This window comes from Protobothrops mucrosquamatus, unplaced genomic scaffold (assembly GCF_001527695.2).
Source record: "Protobothrops mucrosquamatus isolate PMUCROS unplaced genomic scaffold, P.Mucros_1.0 scaffold3951, whole genome shotgun sequence".
Lineage (NCBI taxonomy): Eukaryota > Metazoa > Chordata > Lepidosauria > Squamata > Viperidae > Protobothrops > Protobothrops mucrosquamatus.
In genome coordinates, this window is record NW_015389892.1 from 189,984 (window position 1) to 213,404 (window position 23,421).

The window sequence follows — 23,421 nt, forward strand, 5'->3', positions numbered from 1 at the left end:
AAATTCTTGGGGAAATCCCGATTCGAAGAAATGCTTCCCAAGGGGAGGATAAAAGAGTAGAGTCTGCAGGATCAGGTGATCTGGATCAGCTGGGACTCCTGGCTTTAAATGGGCATTTGGAGGGGGGGGCTTGGAAGAGCAGGATAAGGATAAAGTAGCAAGCAAGTAGGTTGTTTCCTCTCCAGTTTGGGACTGTTGGGATGGGATGGGATGGGATGGGATGGGATGGGATGAGATGAGATGAGATGAGATGAGATGACGGGACGGGACGGGACAGGACAGTGTAAGGGTATGTGGGAAGGACCTTGGGGAAACAGGAGGAAGACATACAGTGTGTAGGCAACGGTGTGATAAACAGCAACTCCCCAGTTGGGGAAAAAGTATGAAAAGTCTTTCAGAGGGAATCCTTCCTAGTTTTCTGGAGACTAAAAAGGAAGGAGGGGAGAAATAAGATTAACGTAATCTTACAAAATAGTTGAGAGCCAGTTTGGTGTAGTGCTTAAGGCAGGGATCTTCAAACTTGGCCCTTTTATGACTTGTGGACTTCGACTCCCAGAATTCCTCAGCCAGTGTGCCTGGCTGAGGAATTCTGGGAATTGAAGTCCACAAGTCATAAAAGGGCCAAGCTTGAAGACCCCTGTTGTTGTAGACAGCTTCCAAGGCTTTAGTTGGAATGCTTACCATGAGGTCTACCAGATATGGGCAGCAGAAATACAAAGAACCACTAGATGGCAGCAAAAATGATAGATGATTCCACATCTCTTGGCTGCCCTCTGGTGGGCCTGTGGATTTTGCCATACAGATCAATAGTTTTGCTTATTAATGTATGTATGCATGCATGTATGTGTTTACATATTTACCACCTTTATTATTTTTATAAATAACTCAAAGTGGTGAACATACCCTAATGATTTACTGACGACAACACCCCTGTGAGGTGGGTTGAGCTGAGGGAAAGTGGCTGGCCCAAAGTCACCCCACCAGATTTTTTTCAGGCCTAAGGCAGGACTAGAACTCACAATCTCCTGATGATTGGTCCAAAGTCACCCAGTTGGCTTTCATGCCTAAGGCAGGACTAGAATTTACAGTTGTCTGGTTTCTAGCCTGATGCCTTAACCACTAGAACAGGGGTCCCCAACCTTGGCAACTTTAAGGCTTGTGGACTTCAGTTCCCAGAATTCCTCACTTAGCCATGGCCGAGGAATTCTGGGAGTTGAAGTCCACAAGTCTTAAAGTTGCCAAGGTTGGGGACTCCTGCTTTGGAACAGAGTTCCTCAATATTGGCAACATTAAGATGGGTGAACTTCAATTCCCAGAATACCCCAGCCAGGAAGTCTGGGAGTTGAAGTCCACAGGTCTTAAAGTGGCCAAGATTGAGAATTGCTGCTTTAGACTAAGAAAACTGGTTAGCATTCTGTCGCAACCATTGGTTTCCAGAATAGGTAGATATCAGCTCCTATAATATTTTATTTATCCAAAAATATCTGAAGAGGTCCCAAGTGAAAAAGAGGAAGTCTTCTCTGTGGTCAAATAAATCAGGGGTCTCCAAACTTGGCAACTTGAAGACTGGTGGACTTCAATTCCCAGAATTCCTCAGTCAGCCATGGCTGAGGCATTCTGAGAGTTGAAATCTCACAAGTTTTCAAGTTGCCAAGTTTGGAGACCCCTGTCCTAGACCAGGGGTGGGGAACCTTGGCTCTTTTAGGACTGGTGGACTTCAACTCCCAGAATTCCTGAGCCAGCCATGCTGAGGGGAAAGGGAGAGGTTTCCAAGCTGAGCCAGGCTGGCTCAGGAATTCTGGGAGTTGAAGTCCACGAGTCATAAAAGAGCCAAGGTTCCCCACCCCTGCCTTAGACCAAATTGAGCCTTGTGCAAAATCATTTTGTGCGTATATGTGTGTGACTTACCTTTTTTGCAAACCTGTTTGGTGAATTTAGCATCCCACCTGTGGTGCAAACCCAGAGAATGGGCCGATTCACTCGCTCGATTTAGTGCAGCATTTCTCAAACATGGCCCCTTTAAGACACAAGGACTTCAACTCCCAGAATTCTGGGCACTGAAGTCCACAACTCTTCTTCAAGTTGCCAAGTTTATGAGAAACACCTGATTTAGTAGGTGTGGCAGCCAGTTCAATGCACCGTTTTCTGGAGCACTCAGGATTCTTTTCCTTTGTAGGATGTTACTTCGGTGGCCGGTCCTACACCTTGGAGGATACCTGGCATCCTGATTTAGGGGAACCCTTTGGCATTATGCACTGTGTGGTGTGCACCTGCGAGCCGGTAAGTGTAATTGAAGACCCAGGGTCAGAGACAGGTGGGTTTTTTTCTCATTTTTTAAAATTAATTTTCTATTATTACCTTTGATTAATGCTTAATAAACATCGTGTTGCCTGGGTTAATTTGTTTGCTTAATAATACAAGTTACATTCTTAGTCTCTAGCCCAGGGGTCTTCAAACTTGGCCCTTTTAGGACTTGTGGACTTCAACTCACAGAATTCCTCAGCCAGGCACGCGTGGCTGGCTGAGGAATTCTGGGAGTTGAAGTCCACAAGTCCTAAAAGGGCCAAGTTTGAAGACCCCTGCACTAAATGTCCTGGGCTCACCACACCTGCACCGTTAGACCTCCCCATCAAAGGAGTATGAAAATGAAGGCCTTCAGCACACATATTAACAGAAGGGAACTTGGAGGTCCTCTAGTCTAACCCCCTGCTCAGGCAGGAAACCCTATACCAGGATTGGCCCTTTTATGACTTGTGGGCTTCAACTCCCAGAATTCCTCGGCCAACTGCACAGCCAACCAGAGATGGCCCTTTTTCCCAACCATGGCCCTTTTATGACTTGTGGGCTTCAACTCCCAGAATTCCTCGGCCAACGTGGCTGGCTGAGGAATTCTGGGAGTTGAAGTCCACAAGTCATAAAAAGCCCTTTTTTCCCAACCATTGCTAAAATAATGGAATGAGGGATCCTGATACAGGCAGTCCTCGGTTAACAATACTTTGCAATAGTGGTGACTTTCTGTAGCTCGGGTGTAGGATGAGGGCGAAGGCTCGTTCTCCAGGCTTGTGGGTCAAACTGCAGTCGAACGCCACAATCCCAAATCCTTATTCTCTGCCCACAATGACACCGAAGAACACCAGTTTGATTGGAGCAACACAAATGTCATGGGCCACGCGACCACCTGCCATGCTCGTGAGTTCAATGAAGCCTGTCACTCCACAAGCAAACACATCAATCTACAACCAGCCTACGGACCCCTCAGGATCCAACTCAACTGCACAGCCAACCAGAGATGGCATCGACCCTCAGCCAACCCAACTAAGCTTACCCCCATCTATGATCAAAGGCCTGGAGACTAAAACATACAAAGAACAGCTACGGGACTTGAGTTTGGCTAGTCTAAAGAAAAGAAGAAACAGGGGAGACATGAGAGCAGTGTTCCAGTATTTGAGGGGCTGCCACAAAGAAGAGGGGGTCAAATTATTCTCCAAAGTACCTGAAGGCAGGACAAGAAACAATGGATGGGAACTGACCAAAGGGAGAAGCAACCTGGAATTAAGAAGAAACTTCCTGATAGTGAGGACAATCAACCAGTGGAACAGCTTGACTTCAGAAATTGTGGGTGCTCCATCACTGGAGGTTTTTAAGAAGAGGGTAGACATTCATCTGTCTGAGATGGTATAGGTTCTCCTGCTTGAGCAGGGGGTTGGACTAGAAGACCTCCAAGGTCCGTTCCAGCTCTATTCTATTCTATTCTATTCTATTCTATTCTATTCTATTCTATTCTATTCTATTCTATTCTATTCTATTCTATTCCTCCTCCCACCAGCAGTTCACCTCCCAATGATCCTAACCTCCCCATCACAAGATCCATCACCAGCCTCTCACTGATGACTCACACCTGACCCATCGCAAGACCCTCACTCGACACACCCACACCTGAAGCCCTTATAGACAGAAGAACACGGACACTGCTCGGCTGAAGATGTTACCTAACCTGGTAACAAAACGTTCGGAAACCAACCCAGAAGCTCGGAGAACGAAACTTCCACCTTACAATAGTTTGTTTAATGACCGTTTTCAAAGTTACAATGGCACTGAAAAAAATGCATTTTTCACACTTATGCCAGTTACAGCATCCCCGGGGTCATGTGATCTACATTGAGATGCCTGACAATTGGTTCATATTTAGGATGACCGTTGCAGTGTTCCTGTGATCCCCTTTTGGGACCGTCTGACATGCAAAGTCAACGGGAAAGCCAGATTCACTGATCAACGGTATTAGTAACTTAACAACTGTAGTGATTAACAACTGTGGCCTGAATGGTTGTAAAATGGGAAAAAACTGACAACAAATTTCTCACTTGGCAACATACATTTTGGGCTCAGATTGTGGCCGTAAGACAAGGATTACTGTAGTGTATTCCATCCATTGGTTTGATGCCTCCGTTCTTATGTTCAGGATCCATAACACTCCTGCTCTCCTCTTTAAAACTAGGAGACATCTCCGAGAAATATTTCCAAAAAAGGTCACTCCTAAAGCAGCCAATTTAAATTTATTTTCCCTAGCCGGAGCGGAGGGGAAGGGGGGGGAAAGGGATGGTGTTGTGGGGGGTAAACACGTGTGCCCATGCACATGTGCACATGAACACCCATTACTCGAGCGAGTGGAGCCGTGAGCGCTTTGTGCGAGTGGGGTCACAAACACCCGTGACACTCGCGGCGGCATTCGCATGAGTTGGGCTGTGCATGCACGCACAGGCACCTGCCAGCCACTCACGTGGCTCAATGGCCAATAGGCGGTGGCCCAGTACAGGAAGTCCTTGACTTACGACCACAATTGAGCCCGAAATTTCTGTTGCTAAGTGAGACATTTTTTAAAGTGAGTTTTGCTGCATTTTACAACTTTTTTCTCCATGGTGATTAAATGAATCACTGCCCTTCTTAATTTACTAACATGGTTGTTCAACGAATCTGGTTTTCCCATTGACTTTGCTTGTCAGAAGGACGCAAAAGGTGACCATGTGCCCCCGGGACGCTGTGACTGTCATAAATATGAGTCAGTTGCCAAGCGTCTGAGTTTTGATTACGTGACCACGGGGATGCTGCAAGATTGTAAGTGTGGAAAAACGCTCATAAGTGACTTGTTTTTCCTGTGCCGTTGTAACTTTGAACGGTCACTAAATGAATTGTTGTAAGTCAAGGACAACCTGTATCAGGATCCCTCATTCCAGAGGTGGTTATTAGGCCCACAGGTTAGGACTAGAACACAAGACAGCATAGCATTTGGTGAGCGAAAGAATGATCTTCTAGTTTGAAAAAAAATGTGTAGAAATGGGTTTTTCTCCCTTTTCCCATCTATTTTATAAACAGAATCTTACACAGGTTCCCTGAAGGATTGGGGCTAACAGCAAGACTCACATACAGGGAGTTCTCAACTTATAACCTTTCGTTTAGTGACGGAAGTTACAACGGAACTAAAAAAAAAATCACCTGACTGTTTTTCACACTTAAAAACATTGCCGCTTCCCCGTGGTCACGTGACCGAAATTCAGCTGCTTGGCAACCGGCTCTATTTATGACAGTTGTGGTGTCCTTAGCAGCCATATGATCAACCTTTGATCACCAACAGTTCTGTCGCTAAGCAAGACCGTTGTTTTGCGAATATGGCCTCATTTTAGGACCTTTCTTGCCACAGTTGTTAAGTGAATCACTGCAGTTCTTAAGCTAGTAACACGGTTGTTAAGGGAATCCGGCTTCCACCATTAACTTTGCTTGTCAGAAGGTCGCAAAAGAGGGTCACATGATCCCGGGAGATTGCAACCGTCATAAGTACATGCCAGTTGCCAAGCGTCTGCATTTTGATCACATGATCGTGGGGATGCTGGAAAAGCCGTAAGTGTGGAAAATGGTCGTAAGTCACTTTTTTTCAGTGCCATGGTGACTTCGAACAGCCACTAAATTAATGGTTGTAAGTTGAGAACTATCGGTAGCCATTCCTTTGCATATCAAGAACAATTCAAAATGGCGTCCTCCCACACTTCAAAGGAATAGGACTGGAAGATGAGTGAGAAAATAAATTTGGATCTATTTGGCTGCCAAAAGTTGACAAAAGATTGATGATAAAGAATTGTAGCATCCAATGCACACGATACGAGGACTTTGCCTGGATGGGAAGATTCTGCACCTCGGCTCTTTTATGACTCATGGACTTCAACTCCCAGAATTCCTGAGCCAGCCATGCTGAGGGGAAAGGGAGAGGTTTCCAAGCTGAGCTATGCTGACTCAGGAATTCTGGGAGTTGAAGTCCATGAGTCATAAAAGAGCCGAGGTTGCCTACCCCTGAATAGTCCCTCATAAAACACAAAAGTCCCAGGATGCATCTCTCCAAAACCTGAAGAATCTATTGTAAGAATTTCCTGTTGTTGTTTTTTCCCCCCAGCAGAGAAATCGGAGAGGGAAACCTGCAGGCAAAGTCAGCTGTAAGAACATTAAGCATAGCTGCCCCAAGCTTCCTTGTGCTGACCCTATTGCTCTCCCAGGACAATGTTGCAAATCCTGCCCCAAAGGTAAGTCAGTTACAGGTGGTCCTCGCTTACTGGAGGCCTTGTTTCGTGACCGTTTGAAGTTACGGCAGTGTAAAAAAAAAAAAAACAGCTTGGCAAACAATTCTGACATTTATAATGGTCGCACCATCTGCAGTCACTTGATCAGCATTTGTATGCATCCCAGCTAGCTTGCAAGCAGCTTGCCACAAGCAGAGTTAATAATAATAATAATAATAATAATAATAATAATAATAATAATAGTAATAGTAATAATAATAATAATAATAGTAATAATAGTAATAAAGTTGGAAGGGGCCTTGGAGGTCATCAAGTCCAACCCCCTGCTCAGGCAGGAAACCCCTATACCATTTTGGACAAATGGCTGTCCAGTCTCTTCTTAAAAACTTCCAGTGTTGGAACATTCACCGCTTCTGGAGGCAGGTTGTTCCACTGGTTAATTGTTCTAACTGTCTGGAAGTTTCTCCTTAGTTCTAGGTTGCTTCTCTCTTTGATTAGTTTCCATCCGTTGCTTCTTGTCCTGCCTTCAGGCGCTTTGGAAAATAGCTTGACTCCCTCTTCCTTGGGGCAGCCCCTGAGATATTGGAAGGCTGCTATCATGTCCCCCCTCCTCCTTCTCTTCGTTAAACTAGACATACCCAATTCCTGCAGCCTGCAATCCCGCAATCCCCAAAGTGCTTCTGAAAAGGCAACTGGACGTCTTCCTCTGTGTCAGTTAACCTCTTTTTCCGTCTCAGCTCCGCCGTTCAGTCCAGGCTCTGCATCAGATGGCAGACAGGAGGCCAAAGCATTCAGTAGGGCAGATGTAACCCTCCTCTCTTGTTTATTTGGTGTGTTGATTTTTGGTGCCCTGTGCTTTCCCTTGTATAGTCTATTTCCCATTTGTTTAGCTTTCCCGAGATGACTAAGAAGGCGATGTGTTTATCTCCATAACACCCTGCACACACCTGCCCTTGTCTGCTCCCAACAGCTGGACAGAGCCAATGTTTGGACAGAAGGAAGTTGTCTGGAGCCATCTGGGTACACTGAGTAAAGGCTTGGAGTGCAAAACTAGATGGCCCTCACAGACAGCCTATGGAGATTCTCAGTCATCCAGGTTTATGCTTGTCCCAAAGGTGTTTTTTTTTTCTTTCCAAAAAGCAACTGGACCTTCTTGGTTGTTGTTTATTAAAAAAAATATGTTTTCCTTCTCATCCAAGAAGATTCTTGGATGACAAGCCCAAAATCAAGAAGCTTCTTGGATGACAAGCCAAGAAAGCCAACACAGTGCTAGGCTGTATTAACAGAGGGATAGATTCAAGATCGTGTGAAGTGTTAATACCACTTTACAATGCCTTGGTAAGGCCACACTTGGAATACTGCATCTAGTTTTGGTCACCACGATGTTAAAAAGATGTTGAGACTCTAGAACAGTGGTTGCGAACCTATGGCACGGATGCCAGAGGTGGCACTCAGAGCCCTCTCTCTGGGCACACGCGCCGTCGCCCCAGTCCTAGGCCTTCAGCTGGGTTTTATAAAACCTTTTCGCTTTAGGCCTCCGCCGCCGTGTACAAAAAAAAAAAGGTTCAATCAATCAGTCAATTTCAACTTCTCGCGGGGAAAAAAAAGATCTTGCAAAGTTGGAATTGATTGATTGAACTTTTTAGTCCCACCCAGTCTGTTACCACCGCAGCCACGCCCACCCAATGGGCCACGCCCACCCAATGGGCCACACCCACCCGGCACCCAACGAGGCATAAATGGATTTTGGGTTGCAGTTTGGGCACTCGGACTCTAAAAGGTTCGCCATCACTGCTCTAGAAAGAGTGCAGAGAAGAGCAACAAAGATGATCAGGGGACTGGAGGCTAAAACATATATAATAAAGAACAGTTGCTAGAATTGGGTATGTCTAGTCCAGGGGTAGGCAACCTTGGCTCTTTTATGACTCGTGCACTTCAACTCCCAGAATTCCTGAGCCAGCATGGCTTGGCTTGAAAAACTCTCCCTTTCCCCTCAGCATGGCTGGCTCAGGAATTCACTTAACAACCGTGTTATTGAGTTAATAACTGCAGCGATTCACTTAAACAACTGTGACAAGAAAAATCGTAAAATGGGCGGGAAAAACTCACTTCACAACAGTCTGGTTTAGCGACAGAAATGTTGGCCTCACTCGGTGTTCGAGGACTACGTGTATAAGGAAAAATAATCACCAGCTGAACCAGTATTCCGAGTCTGAATCAGAGTAAGGACAGGACTCTCTCTTTCCACCCGGCTCTGAATCCTCAGTTACTTTGCTGACACGACAAAATCACCGCAATTTGGTTTGGATATGTTGATTTCACATTCGGGGTATTTTACTTGGGAGTACGAGTGAAAGGGAGACTTTGTCCTGTTGTGGTGGATGGCACAAGGAGGTCTTGCTGCCGTCTGAAGCCTGCGGCCTGTGGCCTCGTCTAGCCGTTTACAAAATGCCACCCAAACATGCCTTTGAAAAATCATAAATAAAAAACACCTTTGGGCAGCATGAATCATCGCATGTGGATGCCGTAAATTCTCCCGTTCCTTTCACATGTGGGATTCTCCATCCTGACGCTGCTCGGTGGGATATGAGGGGGAATCCAGGGACCCTCCCAAGTGTTGGGAAACCCCTTTTCTGACTCTTTCCCCAGAGATATTGGGGCAATTCAGTTCCAGCATTGGCCCCATAAACCAGACCCAAGGCCTAGAACAGCGGCATCTTGATTCTTTTGTATGTCTGCCCAGCACACGTGTAACTGTGTGAAGAAGGATGCGGTTCTTATTTGGAATGATGGCGCAAAGAGTCATGGTTTATCTAGTTATTATTTTTATTATTTTATACCATGGCACTATAAGGCTGGGTGGCAACGGTTAGCTCTCCTTGGCTGGTTTTAGAACAGTTTAACCAAGATTGGACCACCCTGGAAATCTCAAGGCTTTGCCTACTCTTAGTAACTTGAAACATTTCCTGGAAGAAATGACGTTTCTACATTGTTGTCATGGAAAATCATTTTGGGCTGTCCGCACAAGCAGGTTTTAAGAGACATCTAGAAAAAGGGCAGAGATGGTGCCTTCCTCACCTTGAGGGATAATGTTTCCACAGAGTAGGTGCCACAGGGTCTCTTGTGTAACTCCATGGCAGATGTAACTCCTGGGCAAACAAAACCCGCAACAGACCTCTTCTGCCGGATCTGATGGGGCAGGCGGGTGTAACTGGGAAGAGGCTATCCCTCAAGTAACCAGTCCCTTGCCGTGAAGGGCTTTACGGTCAAAACTAGCATCTTGAGCTGGCCCCTGAAACAAACTGTTAATCAGTGTACCTCACGGAACAGATATAGGTAGTCCTCGATTTTCAACACTTCATTTAGTGACCGTTTGAAATTATAATGGCACCGAAAAAAGGGACTTAAGACTGTTTTTCACACTTAAGACCGCTGCAGCCTTCCCATAATCATGTGGTGTTTAGGAACTGACTCACATTTATGATCGTGGTACTGTCCCAGGATCACGTGACTCCCTTTTGCAACTTTCTGGACAGCAAAGTCAATGGGAAAACCAGATTTTCACTCAACAACCGTGTTACTAATTTAACCACCGCAGTGATTCACTAGACAACAGTGGCAAGGAAGGTGGTAAAGTGGAGCAGAATTCACTTAACAGACGTCTCACTAAGCAACAAAAATTCCGGCCTCAATTGTGGTCGTAAGTGGAAGACACCCCGTATGCAGATGGCTGTTATTTTTGATGCTTCCTCTCTCTCTCTGTTCTCCTCATGCAGCCCCTGCCAAAACCCTGGAGAAAATATCTGAGCAGCAGCTGTTTGACAAGATGGAGTACTTTCAGGAGAGAGAAGATGGCTTACACAGGAACTACAACGACCGTGCCTACTTCAGCTCGGAGGACTTGATCCGAGACGACAGCCAGATAGGTACGGGTGAGCTGGTGCCCAGGACCTGATTCCAGGGTGCGTGCAGTGGTGGGATTCAGCCGGTTCGCACCAGTTTGGCAGAACCGGTAGCTAATTTTTTGTTGTCCAGGCCCAGAACGGACTTCCGGAAGCGGCATCCACACAGAGAACCGGTTGTTCACATATTTGAATCCCACCACTGGGTGCGTGTGTTTGTGTGTAACCATAGGATGTAGTGTTACAGGCTTTCTCTTCCAGACACATTCAGTGCAGGTTGTCCTCCACTTACAACAGTTTGTTTAGTGACCGGTCAAAGTTACAACGGCACTTGAAAAAGTGACTGATGACCGTTTTTCACACTTATAACCATTGCAGCATCCCCAGGGGTCACGTGATCAACATTCGGATGCTTGGCCGGCGGTTCATACTTATGACGGTTGCCGTGTCCCAAGGTCATGGGATCCCCTTTTGTGACCTCTTGACCAGGAAAGTCGTGTGATTTACATTCAGATCCTTGGCAACTGGTCCATATTTAGGACGGTTGTACTATCCCGGGATCATGTGATCCCCTTTTGCAAAATCAATGGGGGAATCCAGATTCACTTAACAACCGTGTTGCCAACTTAGCAATTGCATTTATTCGGGGAACAAACTGTGGCAAGAAAGGTCGTGAAGTGGGGCAAAACTGCTTAGCAACTGTCTCACTTAGCAATGGAAATTTTAGGCTCAGTTGTACCCTGTGCCTCTCCAAACCAAGTATAGCCTGCCAAGCACAGGTAGTCCTCGACTTACGACACTTCATTTAGTGACCGTTCAAAGTTACAACGGGACTGAAAAAGTGGACTTATGACCGTTTTTCACACTTACAACCATTGCAGCATCCCCATGGTTACGTGATCGAAATTCGGATGCTTGGCCAGTGGTTCATACTTACGACGGTTGCCGTGTCCCTGCAATCCCCTTTGGCGACCTCCTGACAAGCAAAATCACTGAGGAAGGCAGCTTCACTTAACAACCGGGTTACTTACTTAACAGCTGCAGCAATTGGCTTCACAACGTTGTAAAATGGGGTAAAACTCACCAAACAAATGTCTCACTTAGCAGCATAAATTTTGGGCTCAGTTGTGGTCGTACATCGAGGACTACATGTACAGTAAGAACCCTACAACAGTCGTAATTTCAAATCTGGATTGCAAGGGCCCCCAGAAAGGCCCATCATTGCTTTGAACTGTCGCTAAGCGATCATTCGTAAGTCAAGGACTGCCTGTATTTAAGCAATGAATACTGTGCGTGAATTTATTTCCAGGTTGCGTGCAATGTCAGATCACATCAACTTCTTTATTTGTTTCTCAGATTTTGTGGCGTTGCTGATCGGGGGCTCAGATCCGAGGGGGGCTGCAACCAGCGCAGTGGCCAAAGCCAAATTCACTTTCACACAGTTGCATCTAATCTTCTCCATTAACTATGAAAGGTGAGTGAGTCTCACTCGTGTCTCCATCTGATGTCCCCCCACCTGTAGATTCAGAATCAGAATCAGAACAGAGTTGGAAGGGGCCTTGGAGGTCTTCTAGTCCAGCCCCCTACTCAAGCAGGAGGACCTATACCCGTGGTGGCAAACCTATGGCACGCGTGCCACAGGTGGCACGCAGAGCCCTCTCTGTGGGCACGCGCGCCGTCGCTCCAGTCCTAGGCCTTCAGCTGGGTTTTATAAAACCTTTTCGCTTTAGACCAACACCGCCATGTGCAAAAAAAAAAGGTTCAATCAATCAGTCAATTTCAACTTCTCGCGGGAAAAAAAAAGATCTTGCAAAGTTGGAATTGATTGATTGAACTTTTTAGTCCCACGCAGTCTGTTGTTACCACTGCAGCCACGCCACACCAATGGGCCACGCCCACACCAATGGGCCATGCCCACCCAATGGGCCACGCCCACCCGACACCCAATGATACATAAGTGGGTTTTGGGTTGCAATTTGGGCACTCAGTCTCTAAAGGTTTCGCCATCACTGGTCTAGTCTCTTCTTAAAAGCCTCCAGTGATGAAGCACCCACAGCTTCTGAAGGCAAGTCATTCCACTGGTTAATTGTCCTAACTGTCAGGAAGTTTCTCCTTAGTTGCAGGTGGCTTTTCTCCTTGATTAGTTTCCAACCGTTGTTTCTTGTCCTGCCTTCTGGTGCTTTGGAGAATAATTTGACCCTCTCTTCTTTGTGGCAGACCCTCAAATACTGGAACATTGCGGTTATGTCCCCCCCCCCCGGTCCTTCTTTTCTCCAGACTGGCCATGCCCGCTTCCTGCAACCGTTCTTCCTATGTTTTAGTCTCCAGGCCTTTATGCCTAGAGATGGGGTGGAGGAATTTCCCATAAGAGGCCAGACCCAACCCATTACGTTCAAGACAAAACAGAAGAATCATAAAACCTATGAGCTGGAAGGGACTTTAAAGGTAATTTAGTTGAACCCGCTGGGTCAGTTTAGGGATCTGCATGAAGAACGAGGAATAGTGCCCACCTACTGTAGCTCTGGATTGAACAACTTCAGCCAGGGAAAAGCTACCAATGGGATGTCCAACTTTGGCAACTTTAAGACCTTGACTCCCAGAATTCCAGAGCCAGCCGTGCTTAGCAGAACACAGGAACTTATCCCACGATAAGATAAATGCAAAACTCCTCCTTGGGTTTAATTTCAGCCACGGTCCTCTCCACCTCCCTTTTTTCATCCTTGTACTCTGTACTCCATTCTAATAAGCAGCTGTGTTTCTCCAAACCAGGCGTTGGAGAATTCTAGCTTGGCTTTGCAGCAGATTCATCCCTGGTCCAAAGCTCTTCCCCCCCCGCTCCCCCCCTACAGTTAGGATGAGGATGACTGAATACAAATTGGAAAGCCAGGAGGGAGGGGAACGTGGAGGGGGGGGAGAGGGAGGGGAGAGGGGTCATGGTCCAATGAACAGTTTGGGTGCTTTATCATCCCAGCCCTGCAGCCTCTGCTTTCTCCCGATGGGGTTTCATGGGGGTTTAATCTCTCTCTGCCTCGTGCATGGCTGGGGGAGCCGATGGGGAGGGGGGTGTCAACGTTGATTGATTAACCTCCCCTCCCGCAATTACGAAATCTGCCTTCAGCTCACGGCGTGAGCTGAACTGCACACAGCCTCCGTAGTGCAGGGACACATCGCGTCTCCCCCACCCCCCCACCCCCCAGGTTTTTTTTTTCTTCCAGGCTTTTGCATAGCCAAGCGGTGACTAATTTCCACATGTGCACTCCGATCCCCCAAAGCAGCGTTCGTGGTTGTTATGATTCCCGGCAAGGCCAAAACATGACAGCTTCTCAACCCTGGAGAAGCCTGGAAGCTCCCTCTGCCTTTGGAGAGGATTTGGGGGTGGGGGTGGGGGGCAGAAGCGTGGAGAGGAATTGTTTTTGGCTGGCCAAAGCCCCGTTTCCTTTATTTATTTATGTAAAGATTTACACTGTTTTGGGGGAGAGCTGCGTTTGTTCCTAACGTTTTAGCGGTCATTTGGCCTCTCTGAAAGTGCACACTTTTTTTAAAAATTGCTTTTATTTTAAAGTTAAATGGGAATTGGCTATGGCCAGTCTAGAGAAGAGAAGGACGGGGGGGGGGGGGATGTGATAGCAATATTCCAGTATTCGAGGGGCTGCCACAAAGAGGAGGGAGTCAACTTATTTTCCAAAGCACCAGAAGGCAAGACAAGAAACAATGGATGGAAACTTAATCAAAGAGAGAAACAGCTTGGAATTAAGGAGAAACTTCCTAACAGGGAGAACAATTAACCAGTGGAACAGCTTGCCACCAAAAGTTGTGGGTGCTTCATCCCTGGAGGTTTTTAAGAAAAGACTGAACAGCCACTTGTCTGAAATGGTATAGAGCTGTGGGCACCCGCACCGTCGCCCCAGTCCTAGGCCTTCAGCTGGGCTTTATAAAACCTTTTCGCTTTAGGCCTCCGCCGCCATGTGCAAAAAAAAAAAAAAAGGTTCAATCAATCAATTTCAACTTCTCACAGTAAAAAAAAAGATCTCGCAAAGTTGGAATTGATTGATTGAATTTTTTTAGTCCCACCCAGTCTGCCGTTACCACCGCAGCCACACCCACCCAATGGGCCACGCCCACCTAATTGGCCACACCCACCCAATGAGCCACGCCCACCCGGCACCTGACGATACATAAGTGGGTTTTGGGTTGCAGTTTGGGCACTCGGTCTCTAAAGGGTTCACCATCACTGGTGTAGGTACTGTTTCAGGAAACTCAACAAAAATATGAATATTCCTGTTATTGAAGTGCTAAATTCTGTTCGCATCCTCTCCTTCTTGTCTAGGCTGAGCCAGCCAATCCGTGTCCGTTTCTTGGAGCCAGATGGGACTGTCCTTTTTGAACATCCTGTACAACAGGGCACCGTCTTTCAAGATGGTATGGTAAGTGGACTACAATCAATTCAGAATAGAGCTGGAAGGGACCTTGGAGGTCTTCTAGTCCAACCCCCTGCTCAAGCAGGGGACCCTATACAATGTGAGACACGCGGCAGTCTCCTTTTGTCTATAGGAGTCTCTCCCGTTTTCTGGAGGGAATTCCTCCACTGCACATTGCAGTGCATTACAGTGCAATACAGTGAGCCTTGATTATTGGTTTGGGGGTCCCGGGATTCATTCCATACTTTCTCCTCAATCCTTGTCTTTTTTTTTCTTCTAGATCTGTGGTATGTGGCGGAATTTGCAGAAGGCCTCGATCCGAATGTTGAAGGTGGATCAAATGCGCATCACCCTGATCACCCAGACTCATCCTGCAGGGCAGGTTCAAGGCCAGATTGTCAAGCATCGGGCTCTCTTTGCAGGTAATCTGTGGTTTAGGTAGCCAGGGTTATCTCGGGGAACTTTTTCAAGACTGGGAAGTTTTTAACCTTCCAAGTCACACAAAGAGTCCACAAATCTGGTTCAAAGGATAAGGCATCCTTAAAATAGAATATCATCTCAAGCTGCTTGGACCAACCTAAATAAGGGTTTGTCAGAGCATGAGCATGCACAGTCGTATTGCGCTGAGATAACCCTGGAGTAAATACAGTAAACAGTGTTTTGTATTAAATGGTGATTTATATTATACTATCTACAATATCATACACCAGGAACAATATACATACATGTGGTAAGACAGCAAACTCTAACAAACAGCAGTTACAGCAGGAAACGGACAAGAGAGAGAGACACTCCAGCAAAGCCTTCCCTTTTATACTCAGGCTCTCAAAGGGATACAGACCCTGCTTGTTCTTAAAGAGATACAGACCCTGCTGAGTCATTCCTATCATTGCATCATCCACCTTACATTACATTGCATTTCATTACATTTTCTTATATCATTACATAAGCTGCTTACCTGTTAAATTATTACCTTGACAGGGTTGAACTTGACCTCCTCTGGCTTCGTGGCTTTTCTTTTCTTCCAGGTGTTAAACTACAACTCCCAGAAATTCCAGGGGTTGGGATCTGGCTGCTAACTATCTTGGTACTTGTAGTTCAAGAAACACGATAGGACCCAGAATGGTGAAGGTCATTTTTGAATGTTGAAATTTAGGATATAGATTTGATTTGGTTGCAAGCTTGCCAGATGTAGACCAGGGGTATCTAATCTTGGCAACTTTAAGACTTGTGGACTTCAACTCCCAGAATTCCTCAGCCAGCCAAGCTGGGGAATTGTGGCAATTGAAATCCATAAGTCTTATTATTGCCAAAGTTGGCTACCCCTGATGTAAAGGTTTAGAGAAGGCTGTGAAAAAGTAAGAAGCAACTATTAGGAAAAGAGACAAATGTGAGAAAGAAACTCAAGATTGCTTTGGCTTCCCTGTCTTTGGTATAAGAGAGATAGAAAAGGAAATGCTGCTAGGTTTTAAAAATTTAATATTATAGGCTATGTGTCATGGTTCCGATAGATGAGACCAGTAAAAACAGAACTTCAAGGCAAGAGGTTTCCTTAAAGAACATATTTATTTGGCTACAAAGTATCGGCACGATCAAAAGTGAAACCAAGACTGAAGTTCCCTCCCAAAGATTACAATGTTGATGTCAACGCTGCTAATATTGGATGTTCTTGCTTTGACAGCATATGGAGATGCTTTACTCTTAGAATTAGATGATACTGGGGGAGGGGGAGGAATGTGATGGGAGTTAGTTAGACATAACAATATTGTAATAGTGTGAATTCAGGGCGTTTGTAATAAGAGATGATAAGGCATGGCGGGATGAAGAACTGGGTAGAAATCCAGCGTTTCAAACTAATTGGAGAATGTGATTTATGACTGTTAGTTGTAGGAGGGAATTGTGCTTTGATCTATGTACTGAGGGGTGGGAAGTCAGATTTTGGCTTGGACTATGTAAGTGCCGATATGTTGCTGAAACACTGCCTCGAAGTTCTTTGAAGAGTTTCCTATGTCGGAACCATAACATTTACAAAGTTGAACTTCCCACCCCAGTAATATGTCATAAATCACATTCCCCAATTAACTACTTTGGCAGGCTTTCTAACGGGTGTTTCAGCCCGCCAAAATTCAGGCAGAAATGACCTTGGTTCCCACAGGACAATTTGTTTTGTCTAAATTTAAAAGTACACATCCCCCCTCCCAATTCTGTGGCAACCGAAAATGAAAAAATAAAATGGCTTCAGCAAATTGGTTTGTAGCATTGACACTATGTCAATAATATAGAATTCTAATATTTCTTGTGATGTCTTTTTTCTCACCTGGGTCCTGAGGGCTGACATGAGTTTATTTCGGCTCACAATACCTTATAGGTCTGAGAACATGGAAACAGACCCACTTTGAATCCTCAAAAAAAGAGAAAACAAGAAACGATGGTCTCTATAATCCCACTTTCTAATCACCTCTAGATATTTGAGCCTGCCACTGACACCCACGCCAATAAGGTCTTGTTCTCTTCTGTTCTTTCAGAGACTTTCAGCGCCATTTTGACGTCCATAGACCCGACTCACCTTAACATGGGAGGCATCGCTATGCTTACTCTGAGCGACACCGAGAACAATCTGCATTTTGTCCTAGTTACTAAGGGGTTTCTGGAGTCGGCAGAAAAAAGTGAGCAAGGCCACAACGAAGGAGCAAGCCATAACTGAAAAAGTTCTCTTCAGGGACAGAACCAACCTAGAGCTAAGGAGAAATTTCCTAACATTGAGAAAAATTAATCAGTGGAACGACTTTTGCCTTCAAAAGTTGTGGGTGGTCCAACACTGGAGGCTTTTAAGAAGAGACTGGACAGCCATTTGTCTGAAATGGCTTTAGGGTTTTCTGCCTGAGCAGGGGGTTGGACTAGAAGACCTCCAAGGCCCCTTCCAACTCTGTTAACCTGTTATTCTCTCATCCAATTAGTTAAGACTGAACCAGTCCAGTCCAGTAACAGTGGGCTGCCACCAGAGTTTTGTGTGGGTTCCATATCACAAGGAGATGGATAAAAGACCAAATGTGAATTAAATTATCTTTAATGCCCCATTAATGACTTGCAGGCAATCTTAGAAAGAAAAAGTAAAGCTAAATCAGTGGTTCTCAACCTGTGGGTCGGGTCCCCATTTGGGGTCGATTGACCATTTCACGGGGGTCGCCAAGCAAGGCTGTCCGCCATTTTTTTGTCCGCCATTTTTTCCCCCCTTTTCCGGCGGATGCCTTACCTCCCTTGGGCTGGGCCAGCTGGTGGTCGGCCTGCTCCGTCTCTGCCGCTTGCCAGTTACGCCTCAGCCGGCGCAGGGGGCGGAACCACGCATGCGCGGCGCTCCCGGGCAGGGAAAGTCCTCGACTTACGACCGGTTGGGTAGTCCTCGACTTACGACCAGTTTAGTCCTCGACTTACGACCGGTTGGGGTCGCGGCATTAAAAAGGTTGAGAACCACTGAGCTAAATGAAGGCAGATACTGCTGTACATCAGCAAGAACTAATTCCACGTTTTAACTGCTCAATCTATAGAAAACCAAGGCTAGGCATAAGTCCCGAGATGGAACGTGAACAACACAAGACTGGATAAAAGAATAATTGCCGTAGACCAGCTCTGATGCCCATTGCAGATGGATTCTTCTCACTTTTACAAGCAGCCCTCTACATACGAGCATTCGTTTAGCAACTCTTCAAAGTTTTGAAACCATACTGAAAAAAAAATGACTTACAACCACTGCTCATAGCATGAATTGTTTCTCCGCTTTCTTGCAGAATCGGATCGGATCCCTCTAAGGGTGCAAATCTTACACCAGGACAGCGTTCTGAGGCAGGTTCTGGCTAATGTCACCTTACAGGTAAGCCGACATTTTAAAACCCCGTTCCGAGTGGCTTTGGGGGACACTTAACGAAGCTGCTGCCGTTTGCTTGCCTGCTTTCGCTGTCATTCCCAGGACCCCGATTTTGCAGAGGTGCTGGTCGTATTGGGGAGTCAGGAGATGCACTGGCTGGCCCAAGGGCAGCTGAGGATGACCGCAGAGGTGGAAGGTGGAGTCCGTCGCAAGTTAGCTGGGTACATCACGGTCCGAAGAAGCTGTGACAGTGAGTGGGGTTTGGGCTCCCCGTGGCTTATTCATCCTGGCTACTCTCCTCCTTGCAGGGTTTATGAGCTTTTGGCATTGATGTAGCCAGAAAAGAATATATATATATATATATTTAATGTGCAATTTTGTGCACATCAAGTACAAGTAGTCCTGGACTTACATTCATTTAGTGGCCGTTCAAACGTTACAACGCCACTGGAAAAAAGTGGCTTGTGACCGCTTTTCCCACTTATGATCATTGCGGCATCCCCGTGGTCACGTGATCAAAATTCGGATGCTTGGCCACTGGCTCGTACTTATGACGGTTGCAGCATCATGTGATCCCCTTTTGCGAGCTTCTTACAACACGCGGAGTCAATGGCGAAGTCAGATTCATTTAACCCCCGTTGTGGTCATGAGTCAAGTTGTTTTCAAACTGTAATATATGTGGACTTCAACTCCCAGAATTCCACAGTCAGCATGCTCACCTAACTACATTGTCATCCGAAAAGCATCACTTTCCCCTCCCTCCTCTCTCTCTCCCGCTCTCTCTCTCTCTCTCTCTTCCAGCCATACAGAGTGTACTTTGTGGAGCAAATGCGTTGATACCCACCCACACAGGGGCAGTGGGCTCTGCCAAGGTTGTGCTACATGAAAATGGGACATGGGAGTATCAGGTAGGAGGGAACTTTTGCTGGCGCCCTGGATAGTTTGCACATGCGACGGTAGCAGGAGAGCACAATTCAAGCCCCACAATTGTGTACAGCTCCTAAGCACCTGGGGTCTCTAGAGCAAGGGTGTCAAACTGCCAGCCCGCGGGCCAGATGCGTCATGCTGAAACCACGCCCACCCCATTACCGGCAATGGGAAAAAAGTTGTGATACGTCGCAACACGTCACGTGACATTGCGAGTTTGACATCCCTGCTCTAGACCCCTTCCTGATGTTGCTACTGAATACAGTCCTCAACTTACAACCATTCATTTAGTGACTTTGACGTTACCACGGCATTAAAAAAAAGCGACTTATGACCATTTTTCACACTTACGACCGTTGCAGCATCCCCATGGTCACATGATCAAAATTTGGATGCTTGGCAACTGGTTCATATTTACGATGGTTGCTGTGTCCCGGGGTCACGTGATCATCTTTTGATCACCTTCTGGCCTTCTGGGATGCTGCAACGGTTCTAAGTGTGGAAAAACGGTCACAGGATCCTGTTTTCGTTGCCGTGGTCACTAAATGAACTGTTCAGTGGGGGGATTCAAATACCTGAACAACCGGTTCTCTTATTCGATGCAGGCCTGGGCCTCCGAGGCCTAGAACGGACTTCCGGAAATGGCATCATGCACTTCTGTTGGGCCATTCTAGGCCTGGAAGGCCTCCTCCAGACCTCCGAGGCCTAGAACGGACTTCCGGAAGTGGCATCTACGCACTTCTGTTGGGCCATTCTAGGCCTGGGAGGCCTCCTCCAGGCTTCTGAGGCCTAGAACAGACTTCCGGAAGTGGCATTTACGCACTTCTAGCGGGCCATTCTAGGCCTGGAAGGCCTCCTCCAGGCCTCCGAGGCCTAGAACGGACTTCCGGAAGTGGCATCACACACTTCGGTTGGGCCACTCTAGGCCTGGGAGGCCTCCTCCAGGCCTCCGAGGCCTAGAACAGATTTCCGGAAGTGGCATCCACGCACTTCCAGTGGGCCATTCTAGGCCTGGGAGGCCTCCTCCAGGCCTCCGAGGCCTAGAACGGACTTCTGGAAGTGGCATCCATGCACTTCCAGCGGGCCATTCTAGGCCTGGGAGGCCTCCTACAGGCCTCCCAGGCCTAGACTGGACTTCTGGAAGCCAGCCGGTTCTCCGAATGCAGCAAAATTTAGCTACCGGTTCTCCCGAACTGGTGCGAACCGGCTGAATTCCACCACTGAAACTGTTGCAAGTCAAGGACTATCTGTACTCCATTAGGAGGATTGGGGACGTTGTCATGGGGACACAGTATGGAAAAAAAGCTGCTGTCAACATTGGCAAGTCTGCGGTTCCTTGTGAACGGATGGGGGAAAGCACATTAACGCTTGAGAAATATCAAGGTCAGTGAAGCAATGGAGGGAAACTCGTCAAGGAGAGAAGCAATCTAGAACTAAGGAGACATTTCTTGATAACAGATAACAGACTAACAGAGTTGGAAGGGATCTTGGAGATCTTCTAGTCCAGCCCCCTGCTCAAGCAGGAAACCCTATACCATTTCAGACAAGTGGCTGTCCAATCTCAGTATCAGAATCGGAATAGAGCTGGAAGGGACCTTGGAGGTCTTCTAGTCCAGCCTCCACTACACTATTCAACTACTAAACTAAACCACTAAAATAAAAGAATAAAATAAAATTGATGTGATAATCAGGGCAGGGGAACAGAATCAAAACTTTCTGCTAAATTCAGCCTTTTCATGCCTTCCAAAAGACGGACCATTGCAAAGAGTAACAGAATAACAGTGTTGGGAGGGACCTTGGAGGTCTTCTAGTCCAACCCCCTGCTCAAGCAGGAGACCTATATACCATTTCAGAGAAGTTGCTTTCCAGTCGCTTCTTAAAAACCTCCAGGGATGAAGCACCCACAACTTCTGGAGGCAAGCTGTTCCACTGGTTAATTATCCTCACTGTGAGGAAGTTTCTCCTTAGTTCCAGGTTGCTTGTCTCTTTGATTAGTTTCCACCCACTTCTCCTTGTCCTGCCTGCAGGTGCTTTGGTAAATAAATTGACCCCCTCCTCTTTGTGGCAGCCTCTCCAATACTAGAATACTGTGAGAATGTCACTCCTAGTCTTTCTTTTCTCTAAACTAGTCATTTCCTGACAGTGAGGATAATTAATCAGTGGAATGACTGGCCTCCAGAAATTGTGGATGCTCCAACACTGGGAGTTTTAAAGAAGAGATTGGACAGCCATTTGTCCGAAATTGTATAGGGTCTCCTGCCTGAGCAGGGGGTGGACTAGATGACCTCCAAGGTCCCTTCCCACCCTGTTAGTCTGTTGTTATTCTGTTTTTCTTTTATTCTGTTATTCGGTTAATGTGGCTTTGAACATTCCTTTTGGACAATCTTCTGTCTAGATCCAGGTAGACGGAACAGGAAGTGAGGTGATTGGTGTCACCTTGGAGACCAAACCCCGCCGAAGAAACAAACGCAGCATTTTGTATGACATGACCCACAGCTACAAGGGTGGCATGGTGAGTGTTGGCTGGCAGAAGAGTGGGAGGACTAGGGGATGGGTGGACGGCAGCCAATTGGGTACAGCGAGCCCCAGAGAGTTCAAAATGTGTGAAATGCATTGTTCCTCTTTGCATGCACTTCACACTTAACAGAGGACCAAGCCTTACACCTTTTATTCCCCCCCCCACCATCCTTGTTATTTTCAGGCCAGTGGCTCCTGGACCCAAGCCAGCGGGCGCGATGCCCACATGCTGCTGCAGAATGAGCTGTTCTTGAATGTCGCCACCAAGGATTTTGAGGATGGAGAATTGCGGGGACAGATAAACTCCATGCTCTACAGCGGACTCTGGGCCCGTTATCAAGGTACTCGTATGAAGAGTGTATAAAAGATACTCTCTGAGGCAGGTAACAGGAGAATCACCTGCGGTTGGTGTGAATAAAGTTTTTGTTCTAGCTCGAGGCGGGCAACTTGAAGACTTTTGGACTTCAACTCCCAGAATTCCCAGAATCCTTCAGCCAGCCATACTGGCTGAGGAATTCTGGGAGTTGAAGTCCACCAGATTTGGCAACTTTAAGACTTATGGACTTCAACTCCCAGAATTCCCAGAATCCCTCAGCCAGCCATACTGGCTGAGGAATTCTGGGAGTTGAAGTCCACCAGATTTGGCAACTTTTAAGACTTTTGGACTTCAACTCCCAGAATTCCCAGAATCCCTCAGCCAGCCATACTGGCTGAGGAATTCTGGGAGTTGAAGTCCACCAGATTTGGCAACTTTAAGAGTTATGGACTTCAACTCCCAGAATTCCCAGAATCCCTCAGCCAGCCATATTTGGCAACTTTTAAGACTTATAGACAACTCCCAGATTTCCTCAGCCAGCCATGAGCATCCGGGTGAAAAGACAAGAGATGTCAAGATGGTAGATCAGTCTTCCTTAAACATGCCAATGTCAAGGTGGATGGACTTCAACTCCCAGAATGCTCCAGCCAGCATGGGAGTTGATGTCCACCCCTCTTAAAGCTCCCAATTTGAGAGACACTGTGGTAAAAATGAGGAAGTCATTGCCACCCTTAAAAATCCTGCATAGTGTGAAACGTAGCTATAGGCAGTCCTCGACTTAATGACCACAAATGGGACCAGGATTTCTGTTGCTAAGCAAAGCAGTGGTTAAGTGAATAATAATAATAATAATAATAATAATAATAATAATAATAATAATAATAATAATAATAATAATAATAATAATAATAATAAT

The 23,421-nt window shown here is 46.5% G+C and overlaps 1 protein-coding gene across 1 annotated transcript in view; it reads left to right on the forward strand.

Annotated features, from left to right (window-relative positions):
* Nucleotides 1-255: 255 nt before the first annotated feature.
* Nucleotides 256-23,421, forward strand: part of CHRD (chordin) — a gene marked incomplete at its 3' end in the record, with an annotated part of 42,471 nt that continues 19,305 nt past the window's right edge. The window contains exons 1-13 of the mRNA XM_015827790.1: nucleotides 256-289; nucleotides 2,177-2,280; nucleotides 6,440-6,566; nucleotides 10,340-10,489; nucleotides 11,822-11,939; nucleotides 14,793-14,871; nucleotides 15,164-15,305; nucleotides 17,409-17,549; nucleotides 18,669-18,751; nucleotides 18,848-18,995; nucleotides 19,547-19,653; nucleotides 22,068-22,184; nucleotides 22,374-22,530. Coding sequence (XP_015683276.1) covers nucleotides 256-289; nucleotides 2,177-2,280; nucleotides 6,440-6,566; nucleotides 10,340-10,489; nucleotides 11,822-11,939; nucleotides 14,793-14,871; nucleotides 15,164-15,305; nucleotides 17,409-17,549; nucleotides 18,669-18,751; nucleotides 18,848-18,995; nucleotides 19,547-19,653; nucleotides 22,068-22,184; nucleotides 22,374-22,530 — 1,507 coding nt within the window. The remainder of the gene's footprint in view (nucleotides 290-2,176; nucleotides 2,281-6,439; nucleotides 6,567-10,339; nucleotides 10,490-11,821; nucleotides 11,940-14,792; nucleotides 14,872-15,163; nucleotides 15,306-17,408; nucleotides 17,550-18,668; nucleotides 18,752-18,847; nucleotides 18,996-19,546; nucleotides 19,654-22,067; nucleotides 22,185-22,373; nucleotides 22,531-23,421) is intronic.